The sequence below is a fragment of the Apodemus sylvaticus genome, chromosome 4, assembly GCF_947179515.1.
Source record: "Apodemus sylvaticus chromosome 4, mApoSyl1.1, whole genome shotgun sequence".
Lineage (NCBI taxonomy): Eukaryota > Metazoa > Chordata > Mammalia > Rodentia > Muridae > Apodemus > Apodemus sylvaticus.
Window position 1 is genome coordinate 56263547 of NC_067475.1, and position 18360 is coordinate 56281906.

Sequence of the window (18360 nt, forward strand, 5' to 3'; positions counted from 1 at the left end):
CGTCGGAGTGTAGCTACTAATGTAGGAATATGAGCAGGCCAGAAGCTCTCAAGTCCTAGGAACTTGGGGACCAGGAGCACAGTTGCACATCCTCACAGCTTGGAGGTACCTACTGGTTATTTTATTGTGGTAACTGAGTATTCTCACACGAGGAGTCTCCATGTTCTTCTTGGTATGCCCCTCTTGGATCCAGAGCCACTTGGGCAAATGAAAATAACCTATAAAACCCCTTAGCCCGTGAGTAAGACTCAGCTTCCTGAGTGGCCTCTGGCAAGCCCTGCGCAGTCTTCTCCCCTTGAAGTGGGCTGGATCCAAGGTCTAGCTGGTAGCAAACAGCAGAGGCAACTCAGCAGGGCATCGCATCTGAGGCTGGGCTACAAAGACTCTGGGATCCTCTTTTGTCATTTCTTGCTCACTCAGAGCAGGCAAGAAGTGTGTTGTGAGCAGTGGTGTGGTGGGGTCTCTGTGGCAAAGGTCTAACAGCCAAGGAGGAACTGGCCCCGTCAGTCTGTGAGCTTGGAAGTCCTCCAAGCCTGGCAAACCTTGAGGTGTCAGAAGTACAGGACAGCCACCAGAGAATCTGGGAGATGTCACATTGTTTTGTAGGACGAAGCTGTTACTTTTCAAAGGAACATACTCTTTGTTTTGCACCAGTTCTTTCCTCCTTCCTTTGTTCTTGCATTTCACAGATATATTGAGTATCTACTACACACCAGGCTAATAGATAATACACTATCAGACACTATACTATTACTGAGGTAATGATATTTAGAGGACACAGGTGAGTGACTCTGAACTCAAACTGCAGGTAGGTTTTGTCCTGGGCACCTCCACCTCACAGGCTGATCTCCTTATATCTGCTGTGGGATGATTGCATCTCCATCGACTTCCATTCTGCTTTGGACGCACTGGTTCCAGTTTGCTAAAGACTGTCATGCAGTGTAACAGTTTGCTTCTCACCGTGGTCTCGGGAGCTTGCGTTTATTGTAACTGTTAGCAAATGGGGAAGTGGAGGCCCAGGGAGATTGCCATGAAGCCTCTGGGGACAAATGACACAAGAGGTTTTCCCATGATGTCAGCAGTTCACCTTTCCTGCAGGCTGGGCAGAGGTAAATTGCTGTGGGGGACTCGATTCCTCAGACACAGACTTGTGGTCTTGCCTGTGCCACCGGCAGCTCTGTGTCCAGCAGGGCTACCTGCTCTGTTTTGGACTAAGAATTCAAAGCAGCAGGGGGATCTAAAGCAAGAGCAATCCATTTAAAATTTTAGTAGGATGAAGATGATCAAACGGGGATTTCTGCCAAAGGGTGGTGGCTCACTCTCTGGTTCCAGATAAGTCCTTTTTGAGATTTGTCAAATACATGTTCCCCTTGCTCTTCAGCCATAGAGGCTCAGGGAGGGTGCAGGCACTGGGTGTGCGCGTGCGTGCATGCATGCATGCCTGTGTGTGTGCATGCATTCGTGTATGTGTGTGTGTGTGTGTGTGTGTGTGTGTGTGTGAGAGAGAGAGAGAGAGAGAGAGAGAGAGAGAGAGAGAGAGAGAGACTTTCTCTTAGAGTCAATGCAGGCTCTAAATGGTAAGTGTACTTGGCTGGTCAGTGGTGGACAGCAGTGACTTCAGGGAAGGCTTCCAGGAAACATGGACGATGCTCTGGACTCGTTAAAATCTGTTCCGTCCACATTAAAGCAGGGCAAGTCCTCAGACCTCTCTGAACAGTGTTTGAGGCCCGCGTGGATCCTCTGGATGTCCCAGATCCAGGCCATTGGTGACTCCTATGGTTGTTCCTATGCTAGGAGGCTATTCTGAGAATGACATTGAGTGTCACACTGGACCTGGGAGACAGTCAGTCTTGCTTCAGGGAAAACCTGCAACTGTCCTAAGGAGCTCACGTGATCAGAGGCTGATGGCTGAGCTCTGATCTATTGCTAGGACTGTCTTACCCTGAGTTCAGGCACACAGTTACCAAGTGACAGGGGCGGGAGGTGGGGGGCATGCTCACATTTTTAACCTTTTCCTGAGAACCCACATGGGGGAAAATGGCTATTTATTTAGTTCTTGTTCTGTAAAAGCACCTTTATATTTGATAACTTTTTATCATCAGTTTCTCTTACTATATGCTGCTGTCAAGTGATGTCAATTTGACACACAAATTGTCATCAATTTGTTATCTGAGTTATCTGAACGAACAGAGCCTTCACTGAGAAAATGTCTCCATAATATACAGCTGTAAGGCATTTTATTAATTGGTTATTGATTGGGTGTGCTCAGTCCATCGTGAGTGGTGCCGCCCCTGGGATGGTTGTCCTGGGTTCTATAAGAAAGCAGCCTGAGCAAAGCCAAGGGGAGGGCAAGCCAGTGAGCAGCGTCTGCCTAAGGGTCCTGCCCCCAGGTTCCTGCCCGGTTTGAGTTCCCATCCAGACTTCCTTCAACAGCTATGTGGAAGTGAAATCCAAATAAACCCCTTTTCCCTCTAACTTGCTTTTTGGTTTTGGTGTTTTATTGGAGCAATAGAAACCCTAACTAAGACACCATAACAGAGTATCTATAATCATATTATAAAGAGAAATTGTATTTGGCCTCACAATTTTAAAATCTTCATCCCATTATCATTTGCTCTATGGTGGTACATCATGGAAGAAACTGCTGCAGAGGTGGCCCCTTCACCACGGCCCAGATGTGGGCACAAAACAAGGGAGAGACTAGCACCCCATTGTTCCCTTTGAGGGTACATTCCCCAGTGGCCTAAACTGGCTCCAAATCTCTCACCTTCTGAAGTTTCATCCACCTTCCAAGAGCCCCAAGCTGGGGACCATCCCTGCGACACACAGGCCCAATGAAGGACAGGTCTGATACAAACTTGGAACATCTTGTTTAATTTTATTATAGTGAATCAGAACACAGCTGACAGGATTCAGTCACTGAGTGTTTGAGTGCGTTGGTCATAGTTATTCAGAAAAGATTTTGAAGTTAGGCCTACAGTATAAAGCATCTAAAATGGGGCCCCTTCATATAGTGCCTTAGGAGAACCAGCATGGTATCTCCTGCTTGGGTTTCTCTAGCAAAGACAGTATGCCAATTTTTATTAAAAAAAAAAACACCACCTTTCTAATAGTTCAATCTGAAGAATTCCCATTTAGAGACACTGCAGAGCGGGTTGCAGCTGCGTTCTGCAAGCTGTAGGGACGCTTCTCCCCCTGTAAGGAACCATTGTACTTGCCTTCTCTCTCTCTTTACCTCCGCAGCTCTACCCAACTCCAAGGAAAAGGTTGATCCCTTTGCTTTTTCTAGTTCTTTAAACCTAAAAACAGATCCTCCACTCTCTTCACGTGTGCTTTTGAGTGCCCGAGGAAGAAACCTCCTCCTGGACTGTCTTCCTATTGCCCCTCTTCTCTCTCTCTCTCTCTCTCTCTGATTCTGTCTCTATCTCTCTGTGTCTCTGTCTCTCTCTGTGTCTCTGTCTGTCTCTGTCTCTGTGTCTCTCTGTGTCTCTGTCTTTCTCTGTGTCTCTGTCCCTCTCTGTGTCTCTGTCTTTGTCTCTCTCTCTCTCTCTCTCTCTCTCTCTCTCCCTCTCTCTCTCTCTCTGATTCTGTCTCTGTCTCTCTGTGTCTCTGTCTCTCTCTGTGTCTCTGTCTGTCTCTGTCTCTGTGTCTCTCTGTGTCTCTGTCTTTCTCTGTGTCTCTGTCCCTCTCTGTGTCTCTGTCTTTGTCTCTCTCTCTCTCTCTCTCTCTCTCTCTCTCTCTCCCTCTCTCTCTCTCTCTCTCTCTCTCTGATTCTGTCTCTGTCTCTCTGTGTCTCTGTCTCTCTCTGTGTCTCTGTCTGTCTCTGTCTCTGTGTCTCTGTGTCTCTCTGTGTCTCTGTGTCTCTCTGTGTCTCTGTCTTTCTCTGTGTCTCTGTCCCTCTCTGTGTCTCTGTCTCTCTCTCTCTCTCTCTCTCTCTCCATCCTTCGCCTTTCTTGCCACATCTGGAACCTCCTCCACTTGTATTATGCTCACTGAGCTCCCTCCCAGGCTCCAGAGTCTTTTCGAGTTGGCTGTGGCCATGTGTCATTCAGTGAGAAAACATGAACGTCTTCAGTTACACTCCTCACATCTAGGGATGATTCACAAAAGGTCAGTCTTGCGGCGGCTTGATGGGTAGGGGGTACGGGTGGGATGGGGGCAGGCTGGCTTCCTGTGAACTCACAGGAAGAGATCAGGAAATTAGAAGGGTAAGCTACAAGGAAGGGCCTCTTATTCACAGGGAGGGTGAGAGTTCTTGGATCTTCTGTAGCTCATAATAAGGGCAGAGATGCCCCTCCTTGGCGCTCTCTGTAACCCCAGAAACAGACTGGTCATAGCAGGAACCAGAGGAATTCTTGAGGAAAACAGCAGTTTCACAGTCTACACCCTAACCCAGCTAGATATATGGATACCAATTTATCCCCAGAAACCAAATTGAGAATAAAAATAAAAATTGGCGCCCAGTGGGGAATCAGTAATTTTTCGTCTTGGACTTTGAGAAAAAAAATGGAGAATTCAGGCCTTGCACACACAATTCAGGGCCAATAAGTTACTTAAATCAAGCTTTCTGGGTTTGCCTGGGGATGTAGTTTAGTGTCTAGAGTGCTTGCCCACAATGTAGAAGATTCTGGGTTTGATCTCTGGCACTACCTAACACTGGCAGCCGTGGTGCCTGCCTGTGGTCTCGGCATTATGGAGATGGAGGCAGGGAGATCAGAAGTTCAAGGTCACCCTTGGCTATATAGTCTGTGCAAATAATACCCAGAGCCTGGGTCTTAGAAAAAACAACAACAAGAACAACAACAAGAACAACAACAACAAGAACAACAACAACATGGCTGCAAAGTTACTCAGTTAGTAATGGGCTTTCATAAGCACAAAAATTTATCCCCAGAAACCAAATTGAGAATAAAAATAAAATAAAAATAAAAATAAAAATAATAAAAAGCCAGACTGGATAGGGAGAAACAAGTAGGTCCTGAGGGATCATTGGCTGGCCAGTTTAGCTTACTTGCCAAAGAGTTTAGGTCACAGAGAGGCTGTCGAAAAATAAAAGAGTTGACACCTGAAAAATGACATTTGAGGTTGTTTTATGACTTCCACATACATGCATATTTACATGCATGTCATTCGCACATACATTTGCACAGACACACACATGAACACATACATACCATCACTACCACCACCATCGCCAAAACACAAGAAACAATTTTCCAGGTGGACCATAGTTAATGTCAATTTGGTGTCAGTTTGAGAGGCATGGGGGCTCTCGGAGGGGAGGGGGCTCTGACTTGGTCCTTTTATGCCTCAGTCCTTCATTTCTTGATCATCTATTGATCAACACGGTACTGGGGTTATAACACTCAGATGCAGCTGTGACCCCTGCAGGGTTCATAAGTTACAGGCAGGCTTTTATTGTAGGCTCTACCTGCTATCTAGAGTATCTGTCATTTAAGTGTCAAGTCGCTGCTTGCACACTCCTGGTTTGCAGGACCCTTTACAGCTTGCTGAGCCCACAGAGCACCCTGTTTAAGCCTCATGGTAATTCTACCAGCGTGGTGTTTTGCTTACTTCTGTTTTGTCACATTTATATTGTGTGCATGTGGGAGCCCCGGGGACTGCAGAGGAGGGCTCAGCCATCACCCCTCTGGTTCTGAGAAGTACAAGATCACCCAGAATTTCTTCCTGAGGAGAATCACGCCTTCTCTCCCCAAGCCTCTGACTGACACTTCAGCAATGGGAGGAAAATAGCATTCATTATCTCGTGACATTTCCAGAAGTTTGTCTGATCTTCCTTTCCCCATCGCTGTGCTCTTTGCCACCCCCAGCTCCTTTTCATCTCCCTGTTTGAGGGCAAACGTTCTCCTGACAGCAGTCCCCAGGGAGACTGGGCTGTCTTTCTTCCTTTCCCTTCAAAGAGCCTTTGAGCCCTCCACCAAGCCTGGTGGCCGGGGGTTTGTTTCTTCTTTCAGTAGGCTCCAGTCAACTGCTGAGCAGGGAAGGGCACCTTGCCAGGGAAGGGTTTCCTTCCCATCCCCATCCCCATCCCCCAGGTCCCATAGGGAGGGAGAGGGTGCGACCCTGGTGTCTGGCCTGGGTCTACTCCATGCTCCTGGGAGAGGGCTGCTTTGTTCTTCTGAGCCCACTGAGATGGGCAGAGGCTGCTCCAGCTGGTGGGCAACACGAATAGCCAGGGTTGAAGGAGAGGGACCACCAGACTGTTGGTCCAGAGCCTCTCGAAGGAAAGTTCTTGAAGAAAAGTTGAAGGATGTGGCGGGGCCCTCAGAGAGGCCTTCAACTGCCTTTTGGGTTTCCTCCTTCTTGCCCTCTCCGATTCCTGACTGAGTCCTGAGCCCAGTGGGCTCCTTCTTATCCTTTCTGTGGATGGGAAGGGTAGAAAGTTCCTTCCCACCACTTACAGAGCCCCCCCGACTCCATGACTGCAAGTCACTGTGCACACCAGGGCACATAATACAACTTGAGCTTTTTGGTAGACACATTTCCTGCCTCAGTTGAGCAAAACTACTTCATCAGGCAGCCAGCAACTCTCAGGGAGAGTTTTACATACTTATAGAGTGTCACCAACCCAGGCACCAACTCTCTGCAGTCAAGTCAGGGATCCCGGAGGGAGCGGGTAGAGGTGGTGACCTGGAGGGCAGCCTCTCCTCCTTGTGCTTCTCTGGTGGCCTGTCGTAGGGTTCTGTTACTGTGATAGCCACCAAGACCAAAAGCAACTTGGGGAGGAAGGGTTTATTTGTCTTATTACAGATTATAATCCACCATCAAGAGAAGCCAAGGCAGGACCTCGAGGCAGGAACCTGGAGGCAGGACCTAAAGCAGAAGCCATGGAGGAATGCTGCCTACTGGCTTGCTCCCTGTAACTTACTCAGCCTGTTTTCTTTCTTTTTTAATTTTAATTTTCTTTTTTATTAGATATTTTCTTTATTTACATTTCAAATGTTATCCCCTTTCTTGGTTTCTCCTCCAAAAACCCCCTAACCCATCCCCACCCCCTGCTCACCGAGCCACCTACTACTGCATCCCTGTCCTGGCATTCCCTTACACTGGGGCATCAGGACCAAGGGCCTCTCCTTCCGTTGATATCCAACAAGGCCATCCTCTACTGTATATGCAGCTGGAGCCATGGGTCCCTCCCTCTTTGGTTGATGGTTTAGTCCCTGGGAGCTCTGGGGGGGTCTGGTTGGTTGATATTGCTGTTCCTCCTATGGGGCTGCAGACCCCTTTAGCTCTTACATTTTCCAGGGCAATTCTCCAGTGTGGTGCTATCTGCAGTGGGCTGAGTCCTCTCACATTAATCGTCAATCAAGAAAATGCCCTGCAGACTTGCCTACAGCCCAATTTGATGGAGGCATTTTCTCAAAGGTTCCTTCTTTCCAGTTACATCTAAGCTTGTGTCAAGATGACAAAAACCAGCCAGCACATGACTATCATTTAATTTCCCAGTGGAAACTAGAGACTTAAACATTTTCTATTACAAAATTTAGGACATACATAACAATAAAAATAGTAAAAACAGTCCGCATAAATATACCACCTGTGTTTGATAATGTTCGAGAACTTGGTGCCCTTGTTTGATGTATTTGTATGCATGTGTGGCATGCACATGTAAGTGTGAGGGTGCTTGCAGCCACATACATGCAGAGGCCAGAGCAAGATGCTGAGTCTTCTCTATTGCTTTCTATCTTGTTGTTTTGAGGCGGTGTGGGCCCAGAAGGAGTGAGGCTAGAGGAACCAGTTTGGAACAAGAGTGGGGTTGAGATGTGTCTAAACCCCAGTAATGTCATCCTGAGAACGGCAGGAATAGGACTCTGGGCCAATATGTTCTGGTCCATGTAGCCTATACAACCCCCACCTCTACCACCATTGAGATGGTCATGTAGCCTGGTGGCCAAATTACAGATTTAACTTCCTCTCTCCTCTATAAGGACATGTCCAGCAAGCACCTGGAATCTCTCCTCAAGCAAATGAAGCATTCCCAGCATCTCAGCCCCGCCAATGATGTACCCTATCCCCCAAGTCCCTACCCACTCCCAAGGGTTTATAGAGCCCTTATTCACCCCCAATAAGCAGAGCTGCTTCACTAAAATCTGGGAAGCTGTTTCTCCCCTGCATTCACTGCAGACCAAGGTCCCGTGTCACCCATCCAGGGGCCTAATCGCCTTTCCTTCCAGTCTAGCCTGGACCTATCCCTGGACACCCTGAGAGGAGAAGCATACCTGGGCAGGCAAGGCAGGGTGTCTCACTGAGGAAGAATCTTCCTGTGTTGGCTAGGCAGTCTGGCCTGGGAGCTCTCAGGATCAACCATAGAGTTCAGTTTGTTTTCTTTAGGGTATTTAGAAAAGAGAGCTTAAAGGGATAATTAATTAACTCGACAAATATTACCATATACTATAAACAGGCACTTTGAAGATAACTGGATTAAAATAAAAAAAACCATCTTTTTAACATTTTAAATGAGAAATCAGCTAATAAAGGACATTATGTATACCACACACACACACACACACTCACACACACACACACACACACACACACACACACACCTCTCTCTCTCTCTCTCTCTCTCTCTCTCTCTCTCTCTCTCTCTTGATTAAGTAGGGATAAAGCTGTGAACAGAGGAGTGCTAGTTTCCCTGCCCTACAGAGAATGTTCACTCCGGGGTTGAGGAGTCCATCAGCAGAACATGGAAGCAGGAATCAAGAGTTCTGAAATGGAGTTTGAGTCCCTTCCCCTGCTACCACCACCCCATTCTTGCCCTTCCTCTGTACAGAGCCATATTAGGGCAGTCATGCACAAGGTCAGAGTTTGACTTTGGTCAAGGACAATCCCTGGCTAATCCCTAATGGCTAATCCCAAGGAATCTGCCATTTGGACCTAATAGGGAAGTAGGTTAAAGCAGGAATTTTTATCCTTAGGTGGAGTGCTAAGAGTGTACTTGACTGTGGTCAAGGTTAACTTCTCCCAGAGAGCCAGGATCCTGCTCCACCTAGGGTGGAGTGCTCGAAGTAAAGGTTAAGTTCATTGTTCCTCCAGGTCTAGGAATTCCTGAATTAAGCAGGTGACCCACCCAGCTGCCAGAGCAGTCAAGACAAGGACCTCCAAGAGAAGCTAGACAACTTCCACTGGAACTCAGCCCGGAGTCTGGGGGGAAGGGTTTGCCCAAACAGTTAAAAGGTCTGGGGCCATTAAAGTTTCCGGCTTTGATCAGTGAATATTGTCCTAGCCATTCTTCTTTTCGCCCCTTCCCTATTCACCCCTCAGCTTCTGTTCCAGCTACCCACTTCGTAATAGCTGCAGGCAGCTATGGAACCCAGCATTCCTCTCTTCAGTTCTATGTGGGAGCCATACAATCTGAACAAAATGGTTCTGTTTGGGCTGTTTCTGTCACTTGTGACTGAAAGCATCCTGCCTAAATTACTCTTGCACCAGCTTGCACATTCCCATTGGGAACTAGAATAAGGCAGAGTGGTCCAGCAGGGCCAGCTTCTGAGAACCTGTGAGGAGCGCATGGTAGCTGTCTGTGAGAGCAACTGTCTTGGGAGATCACGCTGGTGGTTGTGATGCAGTCTTGTAAAATTCTCCTTCCCAGATCAATGGATACAAGTGTGGACCAGGAGAGGCTGGGACAGCAGAGGTGACTCCTGCCAGCCTGTCCAGTGTCCCAGGACCTCTGGGAGTGAGCTCTGCAGGACTGTGCCACAGCCCCTTTAGTTTGGTTGGGAGAAGGAAGCATTGAGGTTTACAACACAGATATTAGGTTTCTGACCAAGAAGATGTGAGAGACAATAATTTGGCAACTGTTCTATCTGCTAATTTGGTGTCCCCTTCATTGAGGTGACTCTGCCTTAGGAAAAATATTACTAAATTTCACGAGGATTCGATTTCTTACCACTTAGATGGAAATAGTATCTACTTTGTATTAGTTAAAGTGAAATCAAAACCACTCATATAAAACAGCTAAAACAGGGCAGTTGGTTATTATTTATGGCAGTATCCGATCTCTGGCATCAGTCTGCATCCTACATCAGGTAATTTGAACTTCTCATGCGTATGTGTGTGCTTTTGTGGATATGTGTTCATTTTGCCTGTGGAAGTCAGAGAATGTCACTCCTTACGTATTGTCTACTTTTTTCTTTTGTGAGACAGGGTTTGTCGCTGTCCTAGAACATGCCAGGTAGGCAAGGCTGACTGACAGGGAGCCCACAGGATCTGCTCGCCTCTGCCTTCTCAGCACTGATGTTACCAGTGCATGCCACTGCCCTGGACTTTTAAAAACACTGGCTCTGAATATTGAATTCATTTCTTTGTGCTTATAAGAAACTTTTATTGATTCACACGTTTTTCCAGCCCATTGATCAACTTTTATGCTGTCCCTAGACTCAGTTTCCTTCTGCTGAGGGCTGTGATCTGACTGGGACTATAAAGTCAAGTTCTTTCAGTAACTGTTAATTAGTTCCAAAGGAAAGCATTTATAAAGTAATAACTCATCTATCTATCTATCTATCTATCTATCTATCTATCTATCTATCTATCTATCTATCTATCTCCCACTGAGTTGTTTGGGCTGCCCATATATGAATGAGGATGGGGCCAGCTACTGGAGCACAGTCAACTTACCAGCGCCCACACTCCCAAAGAACTCCCTTTCTAGCAGCCACCATCTGTCCATAGCTCTTCAGGTACAGTAGGGACTCATAGAGTTCTCATCACACTGTGCTGAAAGGTTGATTGACAAGAGCTTGGGCAGCACTGGGAGTGGGGTATTCCTGTAACAGCCTGACCATGTTTTGGGGAGGATCGTGGAAGGACTTTGAACTTTGGGCTAGAAGATCTATTCAGTGTTAAGAGCTCTGTGGTATGTTGTGTAGGAACTTGGAAGAGAATGTTGAGAACAGTGCAGAAGATGGAGGCCTGCCTGGCTTGTGAAATTTCAGAGGGAAGATTAAAGACTCTTATCAGGGCCATTGCTATTTAGATTGTGAAGATTCTGTGGTTTTGGTTATCTGGGACCAAAGAATCAGCCATGAGTAACAAGATACCAGAACTACTAAAGTGAAACCTTTGCACTGCTGGGACTATTGATGTTGGTTAGCTGGAGCTAAGAAATTAGCAGTGATTAAGAAGAGACCAGCATCATTGAAGTGAAATCTTCTGGGAAGTGTTTTCTGAGAGCACAGAGGCTGTATTCCAGAGATAGCCAAGCTTGTACCTTGCGCTGTGGCTGGACTTGGTAATGTGTAAGAGTCACCCGTGTGGTACTGGTTCTGAAGGCCTGAAGGGGTCATGAAGAGCAGCTGAGGCTCGGCATTGTGAGAGGCTGTGGGAAGCCATTGGTGAAGGTGCAGCCTTAGTTGGAATTGATGGCCCAGGACTGAAGGGGTCATGCAAAGGATTTGAGGCTTGGCACCATGAAGAAAGCCTATGAGAGGGTATTGGTGAAGCCTAGTTGCATTGAAAGATAGCAGTGTTTTGGAGATGCCAGTACCATGAGATGACCACCAAGAACAGCAGCAGCAGTGGAGTACAGGCAGTTGGAGCCTAGAAGACAAGGTGTTTGCTACAAAGGACAGAGATGGAGAAGTGACCCAAGCCCTTGGAGGAGCCTAGAAGATAGTGAATGGATCCCAGACATTGGACAGTTGGAGTTTGATTTTGCTTTTGATTGTGATTGTGCCCTGATATTTTTCCCTCTTGAACTAAGAAGGTATTTTAGTGGAGCCCAGTTAAGAGATTTGAATTTTTAAAAGACTTTGAATTTTAAAAGATACTGGATATTTTAAAGGGATTGAACTTTTAAAAATGAGATCTGACACCCTCTTCTGGAGTTCCTGAAGACAGCTACAGTGTACTTATATATAATAAAATAAATCTTTTTAAAAAAAGAAAGTAAGGGTTGAGGCTTAATAGTGATGTGGTTGTGTGTCAAGTTGACAAGGGGTCAATTGTACTGGCTGGTTTTGTGTGTCAACTTAACACAGGCTGGAGTTATCACAGAGAAAGGAGCTTCAGTTGGGGAAGTGCCTCCAAGAGATCCAGCTGTGAGGCATTTTCTCAGTTGGTGATCAAGGTGGGAGGGCCCATTGTGGGTGGTGCCATCTCTGGGCTGGCTGGGTTCTATAAAAAAGCAAACCAGAGGAAGCAAGCCAGTAAGTAACATCCCTCCATGGCCTCTGCATCAGCTTCCTAACCTGCTTGAGTTCCAGTCCTGACTTCCTTTGGTGATCAACATCAGTGTGGAAATGTAAGCTGAATACATCCTTCCCTTCCCAACTTGCTTCTTGGTCATGTTTGTGCAGGAATAGAAACCCTGACTAAGACATCAGCCAACCACAGCTGCTGTGCAGTGGTCCTATCATGTTGAGGAGACTGTTTTGCCTTAGTCTTTCTCGACTTGCAGTATTACCACCCCTCCTTTGAGATGTCCCCTGAGGGAAGGATGGGTGATGTGTATATATATATATATATATATATATATATATATATATATATATATATATGTATACATACATATATATGATATAGGATAAGGATGGGTGATGTGTATATATATATATCATATATATATACATATATATGATATATATATATATATATATATATATATATATATATATATATATATATATATCATTCACGGCTCAGCACTCCAACGAACTTATTCTCTGCACTTTGTCCAGTTATGGGTTCTAGTATTAACTGTAATCCAATGCACAAAGGACTCTACTTGGGGTTTGAACTTGCCGACCTCCAATCTGGAACTATGCTACTAGTTCTCTAGGGTTTCCAGCTCATCTGCTCACTCTGCAGGTTACCAGTATGTCCTAGAAGCCTTGAAAGGTATCCACCATACATAAAAGGACTACCTCATATATAATGTAGTTGTGTGTGTGTGTGTATATATATGAGTGTAAGCTTATCTATGCAAATATTTTTTTGTTTGTTTTTTGGATTTTTTTTTCAAGACAGGGTTTCTCTGTATAGCCCTGGCTGTCCTGAAACTCACTCTGTAGACCAGGCTGGCCTTGAACTCAGAAATCCGCCTGCCTCTGCCTCCCAGAGTGCTGGGATCACAGGCGTGCGCCACCACCGCCCGGCTCTATGCAAATATTTATATGCAGATCTTCATACCCACAGACCCCTCCACCTTAGGTTCTCTTTTTCTGAAGAACTCTGCCACACATGGAGTAATTGTGTACTGTGGTGTGTGCAGTGACTTAGGACCCAGGGCATTGCACTTGCACTTTTGTTATGAGGTTAGAGTTTGGATATTGGGACAGAGGGAGGCACACGTTTGCTTACTTGAAGAGGTGAGTTGGGAGGGACAGAGTAGAGACTTCCTTTCCAATACTTTAGGATTCTGATTCTTTTATTCTGGGAGTTTGGTGGGTTGGTCAAGTTCTCCTCTTAGGAAGTCCATGATTCATTTCAGGTCAGCTCTGCACAGCTGTCATCCTTGGACAAGCCTGACCTCTGGACACATGCCTGCCTTTTCTGCTCCAGCTGCTCCTCAGGCTACTGGCCAATTCCTGGTTATCCTATGGGAGATGAACCCCAAGGCAGGCAGACAGGTCTGTGATCCTGGAGCTGTCCTCTGGTACGTTTCTCACTCATTCTCAGAATCTCCAGTGTCTGAGCTGATCACTGGATGTGGGCCAGGTAAAAGCACTGAAGAGTGTGTTTCATGCCTGCTTGTCTAAGGAAAGGGCTGAGACCAAGGGGAACTGGAATCTATCTATATCTATATATCTATGAATTGGGAGGAGATCTGGGGACAAGTGAGGGTTGAAAGTCAATTTCAAACTCCTTTCACTCTTTCTTCCATCTATTCAAACCCTCTTCATTAAGGCAAAGAAAGCAAGAATCAAAGGCAGGGGATTGACTGTCCTTGTTCCTGTGTGACCTTAGGGTATGTTTGTCTGTAATATGGAGTGCAACCAGAATTACCAGTATCAGAGCCTGTGCTCTGATGGCCCTAAGGAGCTGGGTTCCACCATTCATCCTCAATAAGCCAATCTAAAGAGCCAAATTAGTAGTGTATCAATGAAAGTTGCCAGTAGAAACAGATTAGCATTTCAATGGTTGTGGAGAGTCTTTGGGGTCTCAGCATGATTTAAATAAAGTGCCAGAGGTGTGCATGGCTAAAAAGTCTCAGTTAAGATAGGGTGGTCCTGATGATTATTGACCCATCCCTGTCTCTGCTCCAGTCTCTCCTGCAAGATGGTTTGACAAGTTGTAAATCTCTTTCTGGAGACCAGTTCTCTCTCTGGCTAGTGCCAGGAATCAGCATTTTCCTTCCCCTGGCAAGAGACTCCCAGGGTCAGATTCCAATCTCTTGAAGTACTTTGAATAGTCGGCTAAAAAGGTGTGGAAAGGAGGGGGCACAACCACCTCTTTGAATATGCTCATTTCTCCCAGACAGGCTGGCAAGGGAGGCATAAATCAAATGGCAGTGACATGATTTCAATGACTGGACTTAGCTTATGCAACGCTAAACAGGTGTCCTTGCTACAGCTCTGGCTTTTTATATTACTTATTTAAATTTTATTTTGTATGTATTTTTTACTTGCATATGTGGTGTGCGTGCATATGTGTATGCATGTCCATGTGTATGTTGGTACACATTTGTGTATAGTTAGATGTGAAAGCCTGGTGTTAGGGGTCTTCTTCAATACCCTTCATCTCATATTTTGAGGCAAGCTCTCTCATTGAAACTGAAACTTGCCCATTGGGCTAGTCCAGCTAGCCAGTTTGTTTCTGGGATTTCCTGTCTTTGCCTCCATAGTAATAGGATCACTAGGCCATACCTGCTTAGCCTGTATATAGGTGCTGAGCATTCAAACTCAGGCCCTTGCATTACACGGCAAACTCTTTACTAACCACCTTCTCAGCCCACTTCTGGTCTGTTAATATACATCATTTAAAGGAATACCAAACCCCATACTTCTTAATCTTTATTATGTTAAAAGGTAGGTTCTGATCACTAGGCCTGGGCAGGCATGGCATCTGCACTTTCATACTAACAAGTAACATCTATAGGTCTACTGCAGGGACTGGGCTAATGCTTTGACAGGAAAGAAGAGGAAATCTTGTAATTGGTTGAAAAGAAAGAGTCTAGGAACTAGAACAGAAATATGAATTTATTAAGACAGTTCACAGTCAGAGATGGCCTCTTGACCACATAACATCATTTTCATCTTAGGAAACAGTGAGAGGAGGGGGAGACAGAGAGAGAGGTTCAGAGACTCTAGAAGCCTTGGGCTGGTCACTTCCTGGACTTCTCTGAAGAACAGCTACCATTGGTCTTGTTAAGAGAGTCAGTACTCCCCATTCTGGAGCCCATGCTGTTGAGGATTTTGTCAAGTTCTCCTGGGATGTTTGGCTTCTCCTCATTCTCAGTCTCACGGTGGTAGAAGTAGTTGAAATTGGAGACAATGACAGGCACAGGGAGGGCGATGGTAAGGACACCAGCAATGGCGCACAGAGTGCCCACAATCTTCCCTCCTGGGGTGGTGGGGCACATGTCACCGTAGCCTACAGTTGTCATGGTGACCACAGCCCACCAGAAGCCGTCAGGAATGCTAGAGAAATGGGATTCTGGCTCATCTACTTCAGCAAAGTAGACTGCACTGGAGAAAAGAATGACCCCGATAAAGAGGAAGAAGATGAGAAGCCCCAGCTCCCGCATGGAAGCCTTCAGCGTCTGTCCCAGGATCTGCAGCCCCTTAGAATGGCGGGAGAGCTTGAAGATGCGGAAGACCCTCACCAGACGGATGATCCTCAGGATGGCCAGGGACATGTTCTGCTGGGCACTTGGCTCGGTCTCCTGTACTAGCTCTGTTATGAGGGTTGCAAAGTAGGGGATGATGGAGATGATGTCGATAATGTTCATGATGTTCTTGAAGAAGTCAGTCTTGCTGGGGCAGACCACAAACCGGAGCACCAGTTCAAAGGTGAACCACACGATGCAAGTGGACTCCACCATGAAGAAAGGATCAGTGAACATGGTCTGGGAGAGACCTGTTTTGTTTGTATTGATGCTGGGGTCTCTGACCACCTTCAGCTCCCTGTCTTCTCGGAACTCTGGGAGTGTCTCCAGGCAGAAGATGGTGATAGAGATGACTACAACCAAAACTGAGACCACAGCCACACCTCGAGCTGCACTGGAGCTCTCAGGGTACTCGAAGAGAAGCCAGAATTGCCGGTGAAAGTCATTGGTGGGCAGCAGTGTTTCGGGGTCCTTAATGAAGCCTTCATCCTCCCGGAACTGATCCATGGCCTCGCTACCCAGTTCATAGAAGGAGATCTCATCAGCAAAAACATCGATAGGCACATTGGCTGGCCGCCGTATTTTCCCTCCAGACTGGTAATAATATAAGATTCCATCAAAACTAGGTCTGTTTCTATCAAAGAAATACTCATTTCTCATGGAGTCAAAAAATTGCATCCTTTTCTCCCGGTCTCCCAGGAGTGTCTCTGGGAATTGATTGAGAGTTCTGAGCTGAGTCTCAAACCTCAGGCCAGCAATGTTGATGATCACCCTTTGGTTTCCCTCGTTCAAGACCACTGGCTCAGGCCCTGGGGGATCCACATACTCCCCTGGGATCTTGGAGAAGGCAGTTTCATGGTTGGTATTGTCACTGATGAGGACTCTCCAGTTGGAAAAGGGACTGCTTCCAGGCCGGCCTTTAGAGCTGGTTGGGTCAAAGTCTGTGGCATAGCCTGGCTCTTCATGGATTTCATCTGAGTTATCAAAATTGACCAGAGCAACCTCCATTTCTTTCCAGCTACACACATCCATTCTAGGGAGTCAGAAAAGCAGCATGAAGACCCTCAGTCTTTGCTACCCACTGGAAGCTGTGGAGAAGAAGGAATTTGTTACATGGGAGTCAGGGTAGGACACAGCTGGCTCTTGACTGTTGAGGCAAGGTGTAGTAGTGGATTAAACAATGACTTTGCATTAGTTTGGGGAGGAATGCTGTGGTGTTTCCAGCAACAATCATTCCTTGGTATTGTTTTCCTCCTCTGAGTTTGTACACACCAACTACTAGTTTTAAAAAAAAAAGTATGAAGAATGATCCTAGGGATGAGGGGCAAACTGCCCCCAGAATAGGAAGACCTATAAACATGGTGGCATAAAGGTGGTCTCCAAAAAAGAAAGTTAATGATCCTTGGTAATGAAAGTATAGTTGTATTCATGTGAAGTCTGCCATTTTATCCAGCTTGCCCCCACACCCATTACCACTCTCAACTCCTCTTTTCTGCATCCAACAGTCAAGTCAGTGTCTTTACATCTTTGAAACCTAGCCAAAGCTCTGCTCTTCTCTGTCAAGTCGTTGAGGTCTGGGATGGTGTTCAGGAAGATTAAGAAGACGCAGGCCGGGTGGCTGATCTACAGTGTTTTCTTAAAGACCGGAGCCCCTTATCTGGAAGGAGATCTTTGCGGGTAGAGTTAATGTGATACATGTGTGAAATGCTTGGCAGAAAGAGGGTTAGATCTATTGCTGTGTTTGCCAATGTTTCCACATAACAGAAAATTTAGGAGTCACTAGCCAGTGGAAGTTTTGGACTCTAAATCAAGGTGAATAAGTTTTAGTGGAACACTTTCTCTCCAGGCTTTTCTCCCTCCTTCCATCTCCCATCTCTGTGTGTAGGGGGCCTTTGGGATAGGCTTAGGATAAAAGCTTGGATATGCGTGAACATAAATGAACACTCTCCAGGTTCCTGCCAGCTTCTGTTTCTACTGAAGAACACTAGCCAGGCTAGAGTGAGAATGGAAGCAGAGGTAAGCGACCTAACCTGAGGTGGTATCTGTAGTGACCATGGCCTTGGAATAGTTACATCACAGGGGACAGGGAAACCCTGCTGTGTACAGTGTTGTAGTTTCTTCAAAGCGATTTCACATTCCCTTATCTCACTGGAGGGCAATAGTTAGAAGACAGCTGTATTGTATTGTATGGGCAAGCCACTTCCAGTAACTCTATAGCTAGTGCTGCAGAGTCCTGTGAGCTCTGTTGTGGTCTCTTGGCCCAGAGCCATCTCTACTACACCATAGGGGGCTGAGGTGTAGGGAGCCAGGCTTATAGAGTCGCGGGATCTCAGCTCTCTGGTGGCTTACCCTGTCCTTCTTCGCTGTCCGTGTACATGAGTGAGGTGGTCATGTCAGAATGCCAAGCATTTGTTCTGCCCCATAGACAGGTGTGGCCTTTGCAGGTTTCCTGATTTCACTGAGCTACTCCTATATAGACTGCAGAAGATAAACCCGCGTGGGCACCTTGCATGGGGCTTGGCAAGGAGCAAGTGGTTGGATCATAGGTCGGATCTGTGTATAAGATTTTT

The 18360-nt window shown here is 46.3% G+C and overlaps 1 protein-coding gene across 1 annotated transcript; it reads right to left on the bottom strand.

Annotated features, from left to right (window-relative positions):
* Positions 1 to 15286: 15286 nt before the first annotated feature.
* Positions 15287 to 16822, bottom strand: Kcna10 (potassium voltage-gated channel subfamily A member 10). The gene has a single exon (XM_052178535.1). The coding sequence runs from the start codon at positions 16820 to 16822 to the stop codon at positions 15287 to 15289; it is 1536 nt and encodes a 511-aa protein (XP_052034495.1).
* Between the last annotated feature and the right edge of the window lie 1538 nt (positions 16823 to 18360).

Bases quoted from the DNA above. Each gene is read 5' to 3' on its own strand.
- Kcna10 (XM_052178535.1), bottom strand. From the start codon at position 16,822: ATGGATGTGTGTAGCTGGAAAGAAATGGAGGTTGCTCTGGTCAATTTT.